This window comes from Salmo salar, chromosome 13 (assembly GCF_965601325.2).
Source record: "Salmo salar chromosome 13, fSalSal1, whole genome shotgun sequence".
NCBI classification, from domain to species: domain Eukaryota; kingdom Metazoa; phylum Chordata; class Actinopteri; order Salmoniformes; family Salmonidae; genus Salmo; species Salmo salar.
The window spans coordinates 14,423,445-14,445,748 of NC_138303.1; the positions used below are offsets into that span (position 1 = coordinate 14,423,445).

Genomic DNA, 22,304 nt, shown 5'->3' on the forward strand with positions numbered 1-22,304 from the left:
AAACCCATCAGCTGACATGTATGATCCAGTAACCCTGGCTGATGCAGTTGGTAGATGGGAATGCAGTCTGTCTGGTGCTAACAGCTGTCTCTGTCTGTCTCCCTCCCGCCCACAGCCAGAACACTGGGCACTGAGTCACGACCTGAATGGCTGCAGAGACTGTGACTGTGATGTGGGCGGAGCCACAGATAACCAGTGAGTGACATTGTGATCTGTTTCTGCATCACATACAATTAATAAAAAAAACAAAATGGCCTCTTAATGTATATCTCTACCAATGAATTTGATCCATGTTGTGTAACTACAGGATTAGTGAATAGACCTTTTATCTGTCTTCCTCAGCTGCTCAATGGAGAATGGGCAGTGTCGTTGTCGTAGTCATATGATGGGCCGTCAATGTACCCAGGTGGAGTCTGGATATTTCTTCATGGCTCTGGACCACTATATCTACGAGGCTGAGCTGGTCATGCTGGGACAGGTACCTACTGCTGCTCCCTACACACAGAACAGACAGGGCTGTTATTTACATTGTTTGCACTGTCTGTTTGACTTTGTGTGAAAAAAATGAAAGAAATGAACACCCTTGTCTTTCTTGCACTAACACTAACACTAACACTAACACTAGCACTAACACTAACACTCATACTCACAGTAACACTAACACTAGCACTAACACTAACATTAACACTCATACTCACAGTAACACTAACACTAGCACTAACACTAACACTAGCACTAACACTAACACTCATACTCACAGTAACACTAACACTAGCACTAACACTAACACTAACACTAGCACTAACATTAACACTCATACTCACAGTAACACTAACACTAGCACTAACACTAACACTAACACTAACATTAACACTCATACTCACAGTAACACTAACACTAGCACTAACACTAACACTAACACTAGCACTAACATTAACACTCATACTCACAGTAACACTAACACTAACACTAACATTAACACTCATACTCACAGTAACACTAACACTAGCACTAACACTAACACTAACACTAACACTAACATTAACACTCATACTCACAGTAACACTAACACTAGCACTAACACTAACACTAGCACTAGCACTAACACTAACACTAACACTAACACTAGCACTAGCACTAACACTAACACTAACATTAACACTCATACTCACAGTAACACTAACACTAGCACTAACACTAGCACTAACACTAGCACTAACACTAACACTAACACTAGCACTAACACTAACACTAGCACTAACACTAACACTAACACTAACACTCATACTCACAGTAACACTAACACTAGCACTAATACTAAGACTAACACTAACACTAACACTAAGACCAACACTAACACTAACACTAACACTAGCACTAACACTAACACTCATACTCACAGTAACACTAGCACTAACACTAACACTAGCACTAACACTAACAATAGCACTAGCACTAACAATAGCACTAACACTAGCACTAGCACTAGCAATAACATTAGCACTAACAATAGCACTAGCACTAACACTAACAATAGCACTAGCACTAACAATAGCACTAACACTAGCACTAGCACTAACACTAACACTAACACTAACACTAGCACTAGCACTAACACTAGCTCTAGCACTAGCACTAACACTAGCACTAACACTAGCACTAACACTAACAATAGCACTAACACTAACACTAGCACTAGCACTAACAATAACAGTAGTACTAACACTAGCACTCATTACCACAGTCACCCTCACATTAACACTCACACTAACACTGACTTTGCTGATAGCTTCTTTATAAATAATAAAAAATGACTTACTCTGTCTGTGATTTGTGGTTGTCTCACCTAGCCACCTTAAGGTAAATGCACTAACTGTAAGTCGTTTTGGATTACAGCGTCTGCTAAATTACTAAAATGTATTTGTGTGTGTGTCCAGGGCTGCAGTGTGGAGCAGAGGGAGCACCAGCCTGGGCGCCCTACCACCTGGACTGGCACTGGGTTTGCCAAGGTCCCAGAGGGCAGCAGCCTGGAGTTCTCCATCAACAACATCCCCTACTCCATGGAGTACGACCTCCTCATCCGCTTTGAGTCGCAAGTTAGTGCCTAGTTACTCACGCACACGTATGCACACACACACACAAACACATACAATTTTATTTGATTTACCCATGCATACACACACACATACCTCTGTTCTCTGGGTGTGTACTGTACAGTGTGTATATGACTTTTATTGTGGTGTGTGTGTTGTGTTAGATGCCACGGGACTGGGAGGAGGTCCGTGTGACGATCATTCGGCCAGGGCCCATTCCCACCAGCAGCCCATGTGGAAACACCATCCCTGCAGATGACATGCTCACTGTGTCCCTGCCTGCAGGATCCAGGTGAGGGACACACACACACACACACACCTCACTATGGAATATACAGGTCGCCTAGCGGTTAAGAGCATTTGACCAATAACCGAAAGGTTGCTGGTTCGAATCTCTGAGCTGAATAGGTGAAAAATCTGTCGATGTGCCCTTGAGCATGGCACTCAACCCTAACTGCTTCTCTAAGTCACTCTGGATAAGCATTTCACTACAGCCACAATAACATCTGCTAAAAAACATGTATGTGACCAATAAAATTTGATTAGATTTGAAGAGCGAGATGTAGCGAGAGAGAGATGCTAAATTATGTCAAATGTAAAACAGTGCCCATGTGTCTGAATCAGGTGACAGTGATACACTTGTATAATTGGATGTTAGTACATGGTGGATTTCACTTTTCCTAAAAGTTGGTATTTTCCTCTGGGTGTGTGTGTGTGTGTGTGTGTGTGTGTGTGTGTGTGTGTGTGTGTGTGTGTGTGTGTGATGCAGGTTTGTCGTGCTGCCTCAATCTATCTGCTTGGAGAAAGGAGTTAGTTACACGCTTCACTTTGAGTTCAGTCGCTATCTGGACCGGAACAATGTTCTCATTCCCGGTACAACTACTGCCAACATTCTAGTGGACTCTGTGAGTATCAATACTCAACAAAGGTGGACATGTCTCTCCCTCTCTCTCTCTTTCTCTCTCCCTCTCTATTCTTTATCTCTCCCTCTCTCTTTCTGTCTAATTGTGTTCTTCTTATGTAGTCTAGCTAAAACTCCTCCCTCCTTCCTCTCCAGATCTCCCTTCTCCCTCGTTACTCCTCCCTGGAAATGTTCATCGGCGGAGACCCCGCCTCCATCGCCCGAAAGCAGAGCTACGAGCGCTACCGCTGCCATGACGGGGCTAAGAGCGTGACACGCCCCCAGATCAGTGACGTCTGTGCCAAACTCATCACCAGCATGTCGGCCATCATTAACCATGGAGCTTTGGGTAAGTCAACTCTCCTACAGTTCACTAATTAACATCATCCACTAGGGGAGTACAGATAGTTTTGATCTGCTGTCGTCAAAGATGCCTGGTAATGCCTAAATACCAAACTTATTTGCAATAAAATGAAAATGTTTTAATCACTTCCATCTTCTTCACAGCTTGCCAGTGTGACCCCCAGGGTTCAGTCAGTTCAGTGTGTGACATACGCGGAGGTCAGTGTCGCTGTAGGTCCAATGTGATTGGACGGCGCTGTGACCAGTGTGCTCCTGGGACGTACGGCTTTGGACCTGCAGGATGTAAAGGTGAGTGTCGTAACCCCAGTCAACCACACAGAGTCAAACTCCTGCTGTTATCTAGTAGGGTACACACATAGTTTCTTCTGCAGAGGTGCATTGGACTGTTCTATCTGTCCGTCCGCCCGTCTCTACTGGTGGCGCCCCTTGGGGCCTTTATTACCCACTGACCCCCTCCCTCACTCTTCTCTTCATCGATCCTTTCCTATAAATCTCTCTCTTGTTCTCTCTATCTCTCTCTCTAGCCTGTGAGTGTAGTGTGGAAGGTGCGGTCACTCGGTTCTGTGACCAGCTGACTGGGCAGTGCCCATGCAGCCAGGGTGCGTTTGGCCAGCGGTGCGATGGCTGCCAGGCAGGACACTGGGGCTTCCCCAACTGTAAGCAGTGCCTATGTAACGGACAGGCTGAGGAGTGCCACCAGAGGACCGGAGCCTGTCTCAACTGCAGGGAAAACACTGGAGGGGACAAATGTGACAGGTGGGGATTCACCATGGGGACAGTGGAGAATCTGGGGATAAGTATGAAGGTACCAGTATTAAATGTAATTGCGCTATTGCTGTATTTTAAGGTGTGCCAACGGTTACTACGGCAACCCGGTGCTGGGCACAGGTAACGGTAACCGATGCCAGCCCTGCCCCTGCCCGGATGGCCCAAACAGCGGAAGACACTTCGCAACCTCCTGTCACCAGGACAACCGCAACAGACAGGTGGTCTGCAACTGTAACCAAGGATATACAGGTACAGCTCACGCCTCCATTGAGGTGTCTTCTCTCTCTCCCTCTTCTGTTCTTCCTCCTCTTCCTTAGCCAGGGAAGTGGATGATGAGGAACAGTTTGATCATGTCTACGTGAATGAGCAGATGTATCATAGGGCTAATTAATGATGCTCTGTGAATGGAGATGATTGGTTGGTTAGTGTGATTTAAACTCAGGAAGAATGTCCGTGGTGTGATATTCCAAGTAATTCGCCACGGTGGGTCTTCTGGTCAACCAAATAAAAAAATCTGTGGACAAATAGTCTAGTAGAAAGTTCCTCCGACCAGAATGAGTGTGGAATGATAACGTGTGTTGTTTCCTCCCTTACCCTGCTTGGCACAGGGGGGAAGGTTAAGCGCTCCGAGGGTTCCTTCAAGCGTGAGTAATGATGATGGGAAACCACCCTCCCTAAAAAATAAAGAACTGTCCCTGCATGGCTTCAGCACCCCACCTGTCTATGGTGCTGTGCCACAGTATACTCCTGCCTCAGAGTAGATGAAATTCCTATAAACTGATCCAGAATCAGTTTTGAACGATTGTATAACACAAATAACTGTAATTGAGTTGGATGACTGATACTGAGTCTGGGTCAGCTTTTACAGTATCTCCTGTGTATATAAACTATTATGTTATACTGGGCACATACAGTCAGTGCCTGTTACTCCTGCTGACTCACACAGGCACCAAGCAGCAGGCAGTCAACCAACTGAAAACAACAGAATCTCTGCCATGCTGCATTCTGTCTTGTGATTCTCTGCCTTCGTTACAGACACAAAATACAGGAACAGGTCCGACACTCATAGCAGACACGCTGAAGCTGTGAGAGTGAGACTACACCAACCTATATGTTCCCTCACACCCACTGTGAGCCTGTGACAAATAGATGAATCTTAACAGCTGCTTTACTCTGCTTTAGATAGCTTTGCTGCTACAATCATGATGTGCTTTACTGTAAAGCACAATGCAACAAACAAAGTCTCTGCAACCTAACCCTAAGATGTGGAATCAAACTGTGTTCAAGCTCTGTACTTAATGTAATCTCCAATTGAAAAGAATTTACAGTAGAAATGACACTCAATTTATTGGGCCCTCTGTGTCATCTTGCCTTGTTGTATACATTTAGCCTTTCAGTTTCCACAAAATAATAGTATCACAATGGCCATTTATATTTTCTGTCAAGTGAGGAAATCCTATGTTGTATTCAACTCGGGGTTAGAATACAGTACTTTCCTGCTAGGAGTGACCTTTCTCTCCTTGTTTTGCTGGAGAGACCTCAAGACCAGCAGCTGTAGGTTGTCTGTCAAACCCAAAAGTCAGCCACCTTCTACCCCAGCATACTCTGCCCCCTGCAGCCGTCAGTTGGACAAAAAAATGTAAAGTATGTCTCCCTTCCTCTGAATCCATCCTTAGAAAAGATGGGCTCTTTGTGAGAGAAGTAAATCGTTCACGGTGTCTTCCAAAATGCTGAAGCACACTGTTGTGTTAGAGACCACCTAAAGCGAGACCGATTGAAGACCAAGACCAGAGCAAATTGAGTCTGAGTCAACACCGAGACCAGAACAATGAGAGTCTGAGTCAACACCGAGACCAGAACAATGAGAGTCTGAGTCAACACCGAGACCAGAACAATGAGAGTCTGAGTCAACACCGAGACCAGAACAATGAGAGTCTGAGTCAACACTGAGACCAGAACAATGAGAGTCTGAGTCAACACCGAGACCAGAACAATGAGAGTCTGAGTCAACACCGAGACCAGAACAATGAGAGTACAAATCAAGACCATGACTGTAATTTGTTTCAAATCGCCACCACAATAAGAGTTCATAATGTCCAGTATTTCTGTGTTCATATTTCAGAAGGACATATGGATCCTTTAGACATTCAGAATGGTGAAGAAATGCACGCTGAGGAAAATAGACTCTACACATGATTATAAACCCAAACAGATTTCTAACAGATAGAAATACCAAATATGTAACAAATTCCTCAGTCTGCCCTCTCTTGGTGAGCGTGCAACTTTCAAACAATTTCCCCCACTCTTCTCTGCTAGCTGCACGGAGTAGATTGACATTTATTGGGATGAGTCTTGTCCTGGAGGCAGAGCAGACCTATTTCCACCAGTGGCAAAGTCAAAATTAGCTATGTAGGCCTATAGTAAAAATGTATGAAAACCAAAATTTGCTTTTTGATCTTAATTTAAGGTAAGGGTTAGGCATAAGGTTAGCAATGTGGTTAAGATGAGGGTTAAAATTGGATTTTAGGACTTTGTGGCTGTGCCAGCTAGTTACTACCCCACAGAGCAGCCTCCAGTACATGCGTCATCCCAATAAATGCCAACCTGCGCTAGCAAAGCAAGAAAATTCAGACAAGTGCGACAAGTTTTGAGCGTACAAGGGTGCTGAGAATTGTTTGTAGACTGCAGAAAAAAATTTTTTTCCCAAGCTTCAGAAGGATATATCAGTCCACTATTACAGGACTAGTAAAGGGCCAGTGCACTGCTTTTGTGAAGAAATGTATTTTATTAAGAAAATATATATTTTTGGGGATTAATTATATAATTTTTATTCTGATTTTGAAACACCCCTACTTCCCACGGCAATGGTTTGGAGGATATTTTTCAATGAAAGAAAAGGACAGTAATGTTACAAGACAAGTAGGAAGCGATATCATGACAGAAGTGTGGATAGTTGGCCTGGCTAAGCGTTTTTATGCGCTGACTGAATGGGAGCTGATAATGAGTTTTTTACTCCGCTGGTCTCTGGAAGAAATTACGAGTCCTCATTGTCCGAGACCGAGTCAAGACCGAGTAAAAATGTATCCTACACCGAGACAAGACCGACAACACTCACTATTGTTAACTAACTTCCAAACGAGCTTCAATGCCATACAACTCTCCTTCCGTGGCCTCCAACTGCTCTTAAACGCTAGTAAAACTAAATGCATGCTCTTCAACTGATCGCTGCCAGCACCCGCCTGCCCGACTAGCATCACTTATCTGGACAGTTCTGACTTAGAATATGTGGACAACTATAAATACCTAGGTGTCTGGCTAGACTGTAAACTCTCCTTCCAGACTCATATTAAGCATCTCCAATCCAAAATTACATCTAGAATCGGCTTCCTATTTCGCAACAAAGCCTCCTTCACTCACGTTGCCAAACATACCCTCGTAAAACTGTATATCCTACTGTTCCTCGACTTCGGCGATGTCGTTTACAAAATAGCCTCCAACACTCTACTCAGCAAATTGGATGCAGACTATCACAGTGCCATCCGTTTTGTCACCAAAGCCCCATATACTACCCACCACTGCGACCTGTATGCTCTCGTCGGCTGGCCCTCACAATATATTCGGCGCCAGACCCACTGGCTCCAGGTCATCTATAAGTCTTTGCTAGGTAAATCTCCGCCTTATCTCAGCTCACTGGTCACCATAACAACACCCACCCGTAGCACATGCTCCAGCAGTTATATCAGCCATTTTGCAAATCGTTCCAGTAATTGGCAGCAGAGAACTAACTGGAAGGAAAGGCGGCCAAAGGAGGTGTTGGCTTTGGTCACCCCCAAAGCCAACACCTCCTTTGGCCGCCTTTCCTTCCAGTTCTTTGCTGCCAATTACTGGAACGATTTGCAAAATGGCTGAAGTTGGAGACTTATATCTCCCTCACTAACTTTAAGCATCAGCTATCTGAGCAGCTCACCGATCGCTGCAGCTGTACACAGCCCATCTGTAAATAGCCCATCCAACTACCTACCTCATCCCCATATTGTTTTTATTTACTTTTTTTTGCTCTTTTGCACACCAGTATTTCTACTTGGACATCATCATCTGCTCATCTATCACTCCGGTGTTAATTTGCGAAATTGTAATTACTTTGCTACTGTGGCCTATTTATTGCCTTACCTCCTTACTCCATTTGCACACACTGTATACAGATTTTCTATTGTGTTATTGACTGTACCTTTGTTTATCCCACGTGTAACTCTGTGTTGTTGTTTTTTTGTCGCACTGCTTTGCTTTATCTTGGCCAGGTCGCAGTTGTAAATGAGTTGTAAACTGTAAACTTGTTCTGAACTTGTAAACTTGTTCTCAACTGGCCTACCTGGCTAAATAAAGGTGAAATAAAAATAAATACAAATATGTGGTCTCCAGAACGGACTCTACAACACTGCTGAAGCATAATCCACTCTGCAACAGAGCTCCTCACTAATCACTGTTAATCTCCTGGGTAACCAAACTCCCTTTTTACACAAGATAAAATATGAAACATTTTCAAGTATTTAACATAATGTTTACATCCTGATAACAACTTCATTGATAGTCACTGAGATGGGTTTCACCATTTATTTATTTATGTCATTTTTAGCAGACGCTCTTATCCAGAGCGACTTACAGTAGCGAATGCATACATTTCATTTCATGCATTTCTTTTGTACTGGCCCCCCGTGGGAAGCAAACCCACAATCCTGGCGTTGCACACACCATGCTGGCGTTGCAAACACCATGCTCTACCAACTGAGCCACAGGGAAGACCTCACCACATGTCTCTGTCTGTCTGCATAAGCTATCACACTATAAGCTTCTCACTTAAGTTCACTGGAAAACTGTTTGGAAATACTTGAAAATACCAAGTCATTTTTCACCCTCACACAGCCAATAAATATCTCAATATCAACATGAGATATTCCACTTTCCATCTCTGTCTATCCAAAAATCTCCCTCCTTCTCCCTCAATCTTTTTTCCTATTGGTCACAGGTTCTCGGTGTGAGGAGTGTGCCCCTGGTTACTATGGTAACCCCTCCCAGCCAGGTGGGCGGTGCCAGCCGTGCAGGTGCAGTAACAACATTGACATGTCAGACCTGGATGCGTGTGACCGGAGGACAGGAGAGTGTAAGAAGTGTCTCTACAACACAGAGGGACCAGACTGTGGGTTGTGCAAGAGTGGTTACTATGGAGACGCCTCACGACGCAACTGCAGAAGTGAGTGACTGTTGAAGCGTCCTTTTTACACAAAAAAAACTTGACAACCATTCATTTTAGACTGTATATGTTGTGCACCCTAGTAAGTTTTTAATCTACTTTTTTCTGTTTCCTCAGAGTGCACCTGTAACTTCCTGGGCACAGAGCAAACCCAGTGTACAGCGCGGGATGAGTGTGTCTGCCAGCGTGCCACGGGGCAGTGCCTGTGTCTACCCAACACTATCGGCCTGACATGTGACCACTGTAAGCCCAACTACTGGAACCTGGCTAGTGGGCGGGGCTGTGAGGCCTGCGGCTGTGAACCCAACAACGCTGTCAACCCAGCCTGCAACGAGGTGTGGGTGTGGTTCCATTACTAAGGTGCTTCATGGGATAAACCTCTTCTGTGACCTCATGCTCATGTTTGCCCTCTCTGTGCCCCAGTTCACTGGAAAATGTCAGTGTCGTGACGGATTTGGTGGGAAGACCTGCACAGACTGCCAAGAGAACTACTGGGGTGACCCAAGGATCCAGTGTAGAGGTCAGAATTAGAAGAAGTGCCATGTAACATGTTATTCATAAGAACGGCATCAAAATATCAGCAGCAGACATATACTAACGATCTCCGACTTCCTCTCTCTCTCTCTCTCTCTCTCTCTCTCTCTCGCTGTCTCTCTCTCGCTGTCTCTGTCTCTCTTTCTCTCTCTCTCTCTTTCTCTCTCTCTCTCTCTCTCTCTCTCTCTCTCTCTCTCTCTCTCTCTCTCTCTTGGCTTGGGAAACATGTTAACATTGCCAAAGCAAGTGAAGTAGATAATATACAAAAGTGAAATAAACAATATAAATTAACAGTAAACATTACACTCACAGAAATTCCGAAAGAATAAAGACATTTCAAATGTCGTATTATGTATATATAACGATGTGCAAATGGTTAAAGTACAAAAGGAAAAGTAAATAAACATAAATATAGGTTGTATTTACAATGGTGTTTGTTCTTCACTGGTGGCCCTTTTCTTGTGGCAACAGGTCACAAATATTGCTGTTTTGATGGCACACTGTGGTATTTCACCCAGTAGATATGGGAGTTTATCAAAATCGGGTTTGTTTTTTAATTCTTTGGGGATCTGTGTAATCTGAGGGAAATACGTGTCTCTAATATGGTCATACATTTGGCAGGAGATTAGGAAGTGCAGCTCAGTTTCCACCTCATTTTGTGGGCAGTGTGCACATAGCCTGTCTTCTCTTGAGAGCCAGGTCTGCCTACGACGGCCTTTCTCAATAGCAAGGCCATACTCACTGAGTCTGTACATAGTCAAAGCTTTCCTTAAGTTTGGGTCAGTCACAGTGGTCAGGTATTCTGCCACTATGTACTCTCTGTTTAGGGCCAAATAGCATTCTAGTTTGCTCTGTTTTTTTGTTAATTCTTTCCAATGTGTCAAGTAATTATCTTTTTGTTTTCTCATGATTTGGTTGGGTCTAATTGTGTTGCTGTCCTGGGACTCTGTGGGGTCTGTTTGTGTTTGTGAACAGAGCCCCAGGAGCAGCTTGCTTAGGGGGCTCTTCTCCAGGTTCATCTCTCTGTAGGTGATGGCTTTGTAATGAAAGGTTTGGGAATCGCTTCCTTTTAGGTAGTTGTAGAATTGAGCGGTTCTTTTCTGGATTTTGATAATTAGCGGGTATCGGCCTAATTCTGCTCTGCATGCATTATTTGGTGTTTTACGTTGTACACAGAAGATATTTTCTTCGTGTTGTTGTTTGTTTATTATTTTCCGCTTTTCCCAGAAGTGGTTAGAGTCTATGGGTTCTTCAATTACATTGAGCTGATTTCTGACGTGCTGTTCCTTCTTTTTCCGTAGTGTATTTCTGTATTGTTTTAGTGATTCACCATAGTGAAGGTGTAGACTCGGGTTTTCTGGGTCGCTATGTTTTTGGTTGGACAGGTTTATCAATTTCTTTCTTAGGTTTTTGCATTCTTCATGAAACCATTTGTCATTGTTGTTCATTTTTTTCGGTTTTCTGTTTGAAATTTTTAGATTTGATAGGGAAGCTGAGAGGTCAAATATACTGTTTCGATTGTCTACTGCCAAGTTTACACCTTCACTATTACAGGGGAACGTTTTGTCCAGGAAGTTGTTTAAAAGGGATTGAATTTGTTGTTGCCTAATTGTTTTTTGGTAGGTTTCCACACTACTTTCCTTCCATGTATAGCATTTCTTAATATTATTCAGTTCCTTTGGCTGTGATGATTGAGTATTGCTCTGTTCAAGTAGACTGTGATTTTGCTGTGGTCTGACAGGAGTGTCAGTGGGCTGACTGTGAACGCTCTGAGAGACTCTGGGTTGAGGTCAGTGATAAAGTAGTCTACAGTACTAATGCCAAGAGATGAGCTATAGGTGTACCTACCATAGCAGTCTCCTCGAAGCCTACCATTGACTATGTAGATACCCAGTGTGCGACAGAGCTGCAGGAGTTGTGACCCGTTTTTGTTGGTTATGTTGTCATAGTTGTGCCGATGGGGGCATATGGGGGAGGGAATACTGTCCCTCCAGGTAGGTGTTTGTCCCCCTGTGTGCTGAGGGTGTCAGGTTCTTGTCCAGTTCTGGCATTTAGGTCGCCACAGACTAGTACATGTCCCTGGGCCTGGAAATGATTGATTTCCCCCTCCAGGATGGAGAAGCTGTCTTCATTAAAGTATGGGGATTCTAGTGGGGGGATATAGGTAGCACACATGAGGACATTTTTCTCTGTTGAGATCATTTCCTTTAGAATTTCTAGCCAAATGTAAAATGTCCCTGTTTTGATCAATTTAATACAGTGAGTTAGGTCTACTCTACAGCCACTTAGCATACCCCCTGAGTCCCTTCCCTGTTTCACACCTGGTAGTTTGGTGGATGGGACTACCAGCTCTCTGTAACTTAGAGGGCAACCAGTGGGCCCATCTCCTCTATACTATGTTCCTTGTAGGATGACAATGTCTGTATTTCCGATTTCTTTGATGAAGTCCAGGTTCCTACTTTTTAGGCCAAAGGTAGATGAGCTCAGGCCTTGGATATTCCAGGATGAGTTAGTGAAGGCTTTGTGTTCAATAAAGTGTCCAAAGTTGTTGGTCGTGTGGTTTGGCCTCAGCCAGTAAGTGTGAGTACAGCCTGCTGAGCATCTGGTACATGCCATTGGCTTGGGCTAGTGTAAGAGTGGGGGCTGGGCCTGTTTTCCTACTCACGGCCTGGGCGTATGTGTGACTCATGTTGAGGCCCTCTTTGCGGGAGTGGGGGGCATGGGGTGGGCAGGAGGGGCATAGGTCTGATCTGAGGTGTTCTAAATGGTGTGTAGGCATGGTTGACTTGGGGGTGTGTTGATTGGTTGGGGTGGGGGTGTGTATGTGGCTGGTGGTGTTGTGGTCTGGATGTAGGTCCTCTCGGCGTGTGGGTGGGTGTGTGAGGTTGTCAGGAGGGCTATCAGGGTGGCTAAAAGGGGGCGGGGGTGCTCAGAGGGGGTGGAATCCCCTGGGCTTGGGCTTCTTCATTTGTCTGTCCCGCTATGTTGTCGACGCTATGGTCAGGGTTTGGGGTGGACTGTTCTGCTGTGGTGTTGAGACTTTTGTCAGGAGCTAAGGTTGGCTGTTCTGCTGGCTTCTCTGCGGGGTTGGCCACCTCTCTAGTGGTTTTTCTCTGTCACACGTCATCCCCCTCATCCTCTCCTCTAGCAGTCTGATCCTCTCCCTCCATCCCCCTCATCCTCTCCTCCATCCCCCTCATCCTCTCCTCCAGCAGTCTGATCCTCTCCCTCCATCCCCCTCACCCTCTCCTCCAGCAGTCTGATCCTCTCCCTCCATCCCCCTCACCCTCTCCTCCAGCAGTCTGATCCTCTCCCTCCATCCCCCTCATCCTCTCCTCCATCCCCCTCATCCTCTCCTCCAGCAGTCTGATCCTCTCCCTCCATCCCCCCTCACCCTCTCCTCCAGTAGTCTGATCCTCTCCTCCACCCCCCTCACCCTCTCCTCCAGCAGTCTGATCCTCTCCTCCATCCCCCTCACCCTCTCCTCCAGCAGTCTGATCCTCTCCTCCATCCCCCTCACCCTCTCCTCCAGCAGTCTGATCCTCTCCCTCCATCCCCCTCACACTCTCCTCCAGCAGTCTGATCCTCTCCTCCACCCCCCTCACCCTCTCCTCCAGCAGTCTGATCCTCTCCTCCACCCCCCTCACCCTCTCCTCCAGCAGTCTGATCCTCTCCTCCATCCCCCTCACCCTCTCCTCTCCTCCATCCCCCTCACCCTCTCCTCCAGCAGTCTGATCCTCTCCTCCATCCCCCCCTCTCTCCTCCAGCAGTCTGATCCTCTCCTCCATCCCCCTCACCCTCTCCTCCAGCAGTCTGATCCTCTCCCTCCATCCCCCCTCACCCTCTCCTCCAGCAGGCTGATCCTCTCCTCCATCCCCCTCACCCTCTCCTCCAGCAGTCTGATCCTCTCCCTCCATCCCCATCACCCTCTCCTCCAGCAGTCTGATCCTCTCCCTCCATCCCCCTCACCCTCTCCTCCAGCAGTCTGATCCTCTCCCTCCATCCCCCTCACCCTCTCCTCCAGCAGTCTGATCCTCTCCCTCCATCCCCCTCACCCTCTCCTCCAGCAGTCTGATCCTCTCCCTCCATCCCCCTCACCCTCTCCTCCAGCAGTCTGATCCTCTCCCTCCATCCCCCTCACCCTCTCCTCCAGCAGTCTGATCCTCTCCCTCCATCCCCCTCACCCTCTCCTCCAGCAGTCTGATCCTCTCCCTCCATCCCCCTCACCCTCTCCTCCAGCAGTCTGATCCTCTCCTCCAGCAGTCTGATCCTCTCCTCCATCCCCCTCACCCTCTCCTCCAGCAGTCTGAACCTCTCCTCCATCCCCCTCACCCTCTCCTCCAGCAGTCTGATCCTCTGCTCCATCCCCCTCACCCTCTCCTCCAGCAGTCTGATCCTCTCCTCCATCCCCCTCACCCTCTCCTCCAGCAGTCTGATCCTCTCCCTCCATCCCCCTCACCCTCTCCTCCAGCAGTCTGATCCTCTCCTCCATCCCCCTCACCCTCTCCTCCAGCAGTCTGATCCTCTCCCTCCATCCCCCTCATCCTCTCCTCCATCCCCCTCACCCTCTCCTCCAGCAGTCTGATCCTCTCCTCCACCCCCCTCACCCTCTCCTCCAGCAGTCTGATCCTCTCCTCCACCCCCCTCACCCTCTCCTCCAGCAGTCTGATCCTCTCCTCCATCCCCCTCACCCTCTCCTCCAGCAGTCTGATCCTCTCCTCCATCCCCCTCACCCTCTCCTCTCCTCCACCCCCCTCACCCTTTCCTCCAGCAGTCTGATCCTCTCCTCCATCCCCCTCACCCTCTCCTCCAGCAGTCTGATCCTCTCCTCCATCCCCCTCACCCTCTCCTCCAGCAGTCTGATCCTCTCCTCCATCCCCCTCACCCTCTCCTCTCCTCCATCCCCCTCACCCTCTCCTCCAGCAGTCTGATCCTCTCCTCCATCCCCCTCACCCTCTCCTCCAGTAGTCTGATCCTCTCCTCCATCCCCCTCACCCTCTCCTCCAGCAGTCTGATCCTCTCCTCCATCCCCCTCACCCTCTCCTCCAGCAGTCTGATCCTCTCCTCCATCCCCCTCACCCTCTCCTCTCCTCCATCCCCCTCACCCTCTCCTCCAGCAGTCTGATCCTCTCCTCCATCCCCCTCACCCTCTCCTCCAGTAGTCTGATCCTCTCCTCCATCCCCCTCACCCTCTCCTCCAGCAGTCTGATCCTCTCCTCCATCCCCCTCACCCTCTCCTCCAGCAGTCTGATCCTCTCCTCCATCCCCCTCACCCTCTCCTCCAGCAGTCTGATCCTCTCCTCCATCCCCCTCACCCTCTCCTCCAGCAGTCTGATCCTCTCCTCTAGTGCTCTGTTCTTCTCCTGCTCCTGCTCTTTCTCCTGTAGATGTTGTCTCACTGCAGTCCAGAGTGCAGATGTGTCTCTCTCTACCTCCAGCCCTCCAGGTCTAGTTAAGGGGGTGTTGTTGTGCTGGACTGTTGTCTGGGTCTGGTTAAGGGGGTGTTGTTGTGCTGGACTGTTGTCTGGGTCTGGTTAAGGGGGTGTTGTTGTGCTGGACTGTTGTCTGGGTCTGGTTAAGGGGGTGTTGTTGTGCTGGACTGTTGTCTGGGTCTGGTTAAGGGGGTGTTGTTGTGCTGGACTGTTGTCTGGGTCTGGTTAAGGGGGTGTTGTTGTGCTGGACTGTTGTCTGGGTCTGGTTAAGGGGGTGTTGTTGTGCTGGACTGTTGTCTGGGTCTGGTTAAGGGGGTGTTGTTGTGCTGGACTGTTGTCTGGGTCTGGTTAAGGGGGTGTTGTTGTGCTGGACTGTTGTCTGGGTCTGGTTAAGGGGGTGTTGTTGTGCTGGACTGTTGTCTGGGTCTGGTTAAGGGGGTGTTGTTGTGCTGGACTGTTGTCTGGGTCTGTGCTGACTGGAGTGTAATCACCTGCTGTTCCAGCTCCACCTGCCTTACCTCCAGCTGGGTGAATTTATCCCTCATTTGAATGGTTGACTTTCCGCTTGGGGTTGCTCGTCTGTGGGTTTATGTAATGAAGAGGTCTGGTCTGACCTTCTCGGTGTGGGGGTATCTTTCTCAAGGTAGATCTTCTCCTGCTGAGCTATTTCTTTGATTAGGTGAAAGTCCAGCTGAAACTGTTTGCTGTTGCCCTGTCCCAAAACTGTTCCAGACTTATAGAGATTTATATTAGCTGACTCAGAGTCCTCGTTGCTAGTATCCTGAGTTTCCACCCATCGGTAACAGCCCCCCTCTTAACAGAGGGGTAGTGTGTTAATATAGCACTGTGCCATGCCAGGGGATGGTCTGTGTTAATATAGCACTGTGCCATGCCAGGGGATGGTCTGTGTTAATATAGCACTGTGCCATGCCAGGGGATGGTCTGGTTAATATAGCACTGTGCCATGCCAGAGGATGGTCTGTGTTAATATAGCACTGTGCCATGCCAGAGGATGGTCTGGTTAATATAGCACTGTGCCATGCCAGAGGATGGTCTGGTTAATATAGCACTGTGCCATGCCAGAGGATGGTCTGGTTAATATAGCACTGTGCCATGCCAGAGGATGGTCTGGTTAATATAGCACTGTGCCATGCCAGAGGATGGGCTGTGTGGAAGATACGGTTGCTTATGTTCCCATTTTTATAATAGTCAGCAAAAAGTGTGTCTTGATTTTCCATAAGGAGTTTCATTTTGTACTCTTTTCATGTCTTATTATTCTTTACATACAGAGGGTACTGTATTTTAATTACCTCTGAACAGTGGGAGGATGCTTCTAAGGCCTCTCCATTTGGTTGGGGCTCTCCTGCTATTGTCAGGCTCAAGAGCTTTGACACCTCTCACTTGACACGTCAGTGCTAATTGAAGTTGTATCAAGCTTGGTAGCCTTAATTTAGCATTCAGTCCTTATAAAGTAAAATATATCATTGTGATGTATTTTTCTTCATGTTTTTTGGGAAATAATGTATAGCTTCAGACTATTACTCAGTCAGTTCCAGATTGGATGGTGTTTTCAGGTCTCTGTTTGTTTGCCAGACAATTTGCTGTATAGTTTGGGAATAATAATCTTTGGTAGTTGTAAGCCTTCCAGGTAATTCCGTAATTACTCTCTCTCCATCTCTCTCTCTCTCCATCTCTATTGCTCGCTCTCTCTATCTCTCTCTCTCCATCTCTCTGTCCATCTCTCTCTCTCTCTTCATCTCTCTCTCCATCTCTCTCTTCATCTGTCTCTCTCTCTCTCTTAATCTCTCCGTCCATCTCTCTTTCTTCATCTCTCTCCATCCATCTCTCTCTCTCTCCATCTCTCTCTCTTTCTTCATCTCTTTGTCCATCACTCTCTCTTTTCATCTCTCTCTCCACCTCTCTCTCCATCTTTCTCTCTCTCTTCATCTCTCTCTCTCTCTCTCTCTCCATCTATCTCTCTCTCATTCTCTCTCTCTCTTTTCATCTCTCCATCTCTATCTCTCTCTTCATCTCTCTCTACATCTCTCTCTCTCAGCCTGTGACTGTGACCCCCGGGGCATAGAGACCTCTCAGTGTGGTCAGAAGACAGGCCACTGCGTGTGTCAGCAGGGGGTGTCGGGCGTGCGTTGTGATGAGTGTGCCCGAGGCTTCTCAGGCCAGTTCCCTAACTGCCAGCCCTGCCACCAGTGCTTTGGGGACTGGGACCGGGTGGTACAGAACCTGGCTGTCCGAACCAAGACCCTGTCGGAGAGGGCTCTGGAGATCCAGACCACGGGCCTGACTGGAGCCTATGAGAAGGCCTTCAGAGACCTGGAGGAGAAGCTGGCACGGGCACAGGGCATCGTAAATGCCCGCAACACCACCACAGAGGCAGTCAGCAGCCTGATGGAGCTCATTGAAGACCTCAGGTACAAGGCATACACACTGACACTATTATACTTTACATAACAAATCACATACAAAGGTAGACTCTGTCTGAATAAAGATTCACCATGAATACCCCTCTCCTCCAGTTTTGTAGTTGAACTGTAATTTCCTTCTCCCTTTCTCTTGCAGGTCTCAGATAGGGGAGACCACAGATGTACTGAATCATCTGGAGGGAGACCTGACCAGTGTGGGGAACAGTAATGTAGAGGCCAGTAATGAGCTCAGTGCTCTAGAGAGAGAGGCCAAAGAGCTCAACCTGACTTCAGATCAGCTCCACCGCCAACTGGACATTCTGAAGAACTCTAACTTCCTGGGTGAGCAGAGACGTCCTGTCCCCCTTCCACCAGAGGGGTTCTGGGATACGTAGTGCCTTAATGGCTGGTGTTATCAATGTTTTTTTTGTAGAAATACTTTTGAAATATTAGTTAAATGTGTCTTTCTTATTTTTGGGCCCCTCTCCTTCCCCCAGGTGCATATGAAAGCATCCGAAGCTCCTATAATAAGTCCCGTGACGCAGAGCGGCGAGCCAACCAGTCCACCACTACCACGCCCAGCACTGTCAGCCAATCAGCAGACACCCGCCGCAAGACAGAACGCCTCATCTCTGCCAAGAAAGACGACTTTAACCGCAAGAACGCCGCCAACAAGCGAGCCCTGGGGGACCTCAATGCCAAGGCACAAACCCTGGACATGAAGAAGATCAACGAGAAGGTGAAGCAAGCATCAACATAAACAGCTAAATACAAATGGTCAGAGTTCATGGAAAGTTATGAAAATCTACTAATCTGATACATGTTCCACCCCACCCCCTTTGACCAGGTCTGTGGGGCCCCTGGCGATTCCCCCTGTGTAGAGAGCCATTGCGGAGGGGCCGGTTGCCGTGACGACGAGGGGAACAGGCACTGTGGAGGCCTGAACTGCAACGGTGCCGTAGCGATGGCAGAGAATGCCTTGGAGAAGTCTAAGCACGCAGAGAAAGAGCTGAACATAGCCATGGGGGAGGTAGAGGAGCTCTTCCACAAGGTCAGTTACTCCAAGTGGACATACAATCTCCTTAATAGATAAACCCAAACTGTCTTGACAGGAAAGGAAGACCTGCTAAATCTATTGTGGCATGTCATTAATGCATACATACCCCTGTATCACCTACAGTATGAGGGTACATTTACATTTTAGTCATTTAGCAGACACTTATTCAGAGCGACTTACAGTTAATGCGTTCACTAGGTGAGATGACGACATATCACAGTCATAGTAGGTAAAACCTTTCTACAATGAAGCAGCTATCAGCAAAGTCGGGGGAATTGAAAACAGTTATCCCTGGTTCTTCGTATACCCCTGTTTGGCTTCTCAGGTGGCAGATGCCAAGAGCAAGGCGGAGGAGGCAAAGGGTAAAGCCCAGGCAGCTCTGGACAAGGCCACTAACACCAAAAGCAAGGTTGAGCGCTCCAACAACGACCTGCGGGACCTCATCAAGCAGATACGGGACTTCCTCATGCGTGAGTCAGCTACTAGGAAAACAATTTTGGAAAAGTGACAGAGAATTCAGATATTAGAGGAAAAGTGAGTTCAGACCTTGGCTATATGGGACCATACAAGCAATTTATCTTCACCTCAGGATTGTCATCATGATCAGCATCATAATCATTAAGTATTAACTTCCAATCTGCGTCAAAAATCTCTTTGCTGATCTGAATATTTTTTCTGTCTCCTTGCAGAGGAGGGTGCTGATCCAGACAGCATTGAAACGGTGGCTAGCCGTGTCCTGGAGCTGTCCATCCCAGCCTCACCACAGCAGATCAGACACCTGGCAGAGGAGATCAAGGACCGGGTCCAAAGCCTCTCCAACGTAGACGCCATTCTGAAACAGACACAGGACGACGTGCGCAAAGCAGAGCAGCTTCTGCAGGAGGCCAAGAAGGCCAGGTGCGTGTGTGTGCGGTGTGTGCGTGTGTGTGTGCGTGTGTGTGTGCGTGTGTGTGTGTGTGTGTGTGTGTGTGTGTGTGCGTGTGTGTGTATCTTGTATGTAGAGGGTTATAGGTTATAGCATTATCAAGTCAAAGAAAATAGTCCAGCTCGGCAAAACTCACCTGATTCCAACAAGTGTTTCTGTTCTGTAGGAATCGGGCAGGCGGGGTGAAATCCACAGCAGAGACGGTGAAACGGGCACTTGAGGACGCTAAGACGGCCCAGGCTGCAGCGGAGAAGGCCATACAGCGGGCTAAGGTTGACATTGGTGAAACTGAGGTCCGACTAGCACAGGTACAGTAGGAACTCAACTGAGTGGACGCCATCTATATTCTGTTTGATGGGATGAGGGGGATCAAGAGATAATGCATTCCTGATATTTTCCCTGCTCGTAGATCGAGTCTGAAACCTCCAGCAGTGAACATGACCTGAATAATGCCATGGACCGCCTTGGCAACCTGGGTCGGGAGATTGACGGTCTGAAACTCAAACGTGCAAAAAACAGCATGGCAGCAGCTCGAGCTGAGGAGACAGCCACTATGGCACGGGACAAAGCCAATGATGCCAAGCAGGTGTGTGTGTGTGGGTTCATTCTATGTGTGTGTGGGTTCATTTTATGTGTCTATTTAGGACTGTAATACTGTGACTGTTATTAATTATGCTGTCTTATTTCTCTCAGATTTTAGATGGCGAGCTGACAGATAAGTATCACACAGTGCAGGACTTGGTGGACAGGAAAGCCAAGACCGTCCAGGAGGCCAAAAAGACAGCAGAGCGCCTGAGAGACGAGGCCAAGGAGCTACTGAAAGACGCCCAGAACAAGCTCCAGAGACTAGCAGGTGTGTGGCAGGGACCCTGCAGGGAACTGGGTCTCGTTGTTTAATTAAGAGCAGCATTGTTTTTCACTTACACAAGCTAACCTTGGAGAAGAGCGAAGGCAACATTACCCTTTTGTGGTTAAACAGTGTCACTGTATTGTCTGAATTTGTCTGATGGTGGTGTACTCAAACCAGAGAACAAATGGTACATTTTACATTTTAGTAATTTGAGGAAAAATAAGGAACCTGCACACTGCTCTTGATAGTATCACTGCTCTTTAATAAGCTTTACGTATCGGCCTCACGGCCTTCATCAGACATTTAGTAATTTAGCAGACGCTCTCATCCAGAGCGACATACAGTTAGTGTATTCATCTTAAGATAGCTAAGTGGGACAACCACATATCACAGGCATAGTAAGTACACTTTTCCTCAATAAAGTAGTTATCTACTTTAGATAGGAGTCAAGATTATTATATATATATATTTTATTTATTTAAGATACCTGTTCAAAGAGTCAGGTTTCAGGTGCTTTCGGGAAGATGGGCAGGGACTCTGCTATCCTAGCTTCAGAGGGAAGCTGGTTCCACCATTGGGGTGCCAGAACAGGTCTACAGTATGACAGTCAGTCAGCCAAGTCTGGTTATTCTGAGATTAAACATTAAGGTATAAACTTGACATACTTTATATCCACAGAATTAGAGAAAGACTATGAAGAGAACCAGAAAAAATTGGAGGGCAAAGCGCGGCAGTTGGACGGCCTAGAAGACAAGATGAAGGCTATCCTCAACGACATCAACAAACAGATCCAGATCTACAACACCTGTCAGTAACAGGGACCTGGCCGAGTTAAACCAAACACTGACTGACTGCAGACACCATATGAGCCTACTATTGCTTTACTCTCTTGTAGGGTGTACACTGTATGCGCTCTAGTGGGGAACTCAGTACTGCACCTACAGCCATGGTGCTTATCCAACTACACTGTGTAACTGTGTCTTTTTGATTGTAAGATTTCACACATCTAATATAACATTGTGTGCCGTCAGTGTATTACTGTGTGACTTTCAACTGAAGGATAGAAGTGGCTCCACATGACATTTACGAAAATAATAATCAATTTGTGTGTGTGAAGAATATGAACATGTGCAAATATGTTTGCGCCTCAACTCAGATCATCCTCCAAACACTGCCACATTCAGAATATAAATAATGCCAAAAAAGTACTTATGAATAGATTGTTCTGGATAAACAATGAACAAAAGCTGTTATGTGTACCGACTGAGGATGAACCAGGGGATGATCGGTTACTTTGACATGGTTTCTGATCTCCACTGGATTAAATGATGGGATGTTTAGACTTAATGGTTGGTCTTGTTTCTGTAATTGAGAGAAAGCTTTTTGGAGTTGCTTGAAAATAAATACTGAAAAAGCATTTCCACCCTCCAGTGTAGGGAAACTGAAATTGTGTAACTAATAAAAATGGAACACCATCACTGCACATAATACACATACATTGCATATGCAATGGTGGGGAGAGAGGTGTGGATCACCTACTACGGAGAATATTGTTAAAAATTGTCATGTCTGAACTAGTTCATGTCATATTCAACATCTCTCTATTATAAACCCCATATAATAGGCCTGTTTTACTAATCTCATGCTCTGGTTTCATAGCTGCCTTCCTGTAGAACCAGCCAAGAAAACCTTTGTCCCATGGGAGAATCTCAA

The 22,304-nt window shown here is 46.9% G+C and overlaps 1 protein-coding gene across 1 annotated transcript in view; it reads left to right on the top strand.

The window, feature by feature from the left end:
* The window catches only part of LOC106566459 (laminin subunit beta-2), a 66,756-nt gene extending 44,818 nt beyond the window's left edge, over positions 1-21,938 (top strand). Inside the window, exons 13-34 of the mRNA XM_014134514.3 lie at positions 116-195; positions 343-478; positions 1,938-2,096; positions 2,258-2,385; positions 2,863-2,998; positions 3,151-3,343; positions 3,502-3,645; positions 3,882-4,113; positions 4,205-4,374; positions 9,149-9,373; positions 9,491-9,708; positions 9,797-9,893; positions 17,396-17,768; positions 17,917-18,101; positions 18,257-18,498; positions 18,607-18,810; positions 19,142-19,286; positions 19,506-19,713; positions 19,908-20,049; positions 20,151-20,327; positions 20,435-20,594; positions 21,270-21,938. Of these exons, the coding sequence (XP_013989989.3) occupies positions 116-195; positions 343-478; positions 1,938-2,096; positions 2,258-2,385; positions 2,863-2,998; positions 3,151-3,343; positions 3,502-3,645; positions 3,882-4,113; positions 4,205-4,374; positions 9,149-9,373; positions 9,491-9,708; positions 9,797-9,893; positions 17,396-17,768; positions 17,917-18,101; positions 18,257-18,498; positions 18,607-18,810; positions 19,142-19,286; positions 19,506-19,713; positions 19,908-20,049; positions 20,151-20,327; positions 20,435-20,594; positions 21,270-21,406 (3,891 nt within the window). The 3' untranslated portion in view covers positions 21,407-21,938. The remainder of the gene's footprint in view (positions 1-115; positions 196-342; positions 479-1,937; positions 2,097-2,257; positions 2,386-2,862; positions 2,999-3,150; positions 3,344-3,501; positions 3,646-3,881; positions 4,114-4,204; positions 4,375-9,148; positions 9,374-9,490; positions 9,709-9,796; positions 9,894-17,395; positions 17,769-17,916; positions 18,102-18,256; positions 18,499-18,606; positions 18,811-19,141; positions 19,287-19,505; positions 19,714-19,907; positions 20,050-20,150; positions 20,328-20,434; positions 20,595-21,269) is intronic.
* The last annotated feature ends 366 nt before the right edge of the window (positions 21,939-22,304 follow it).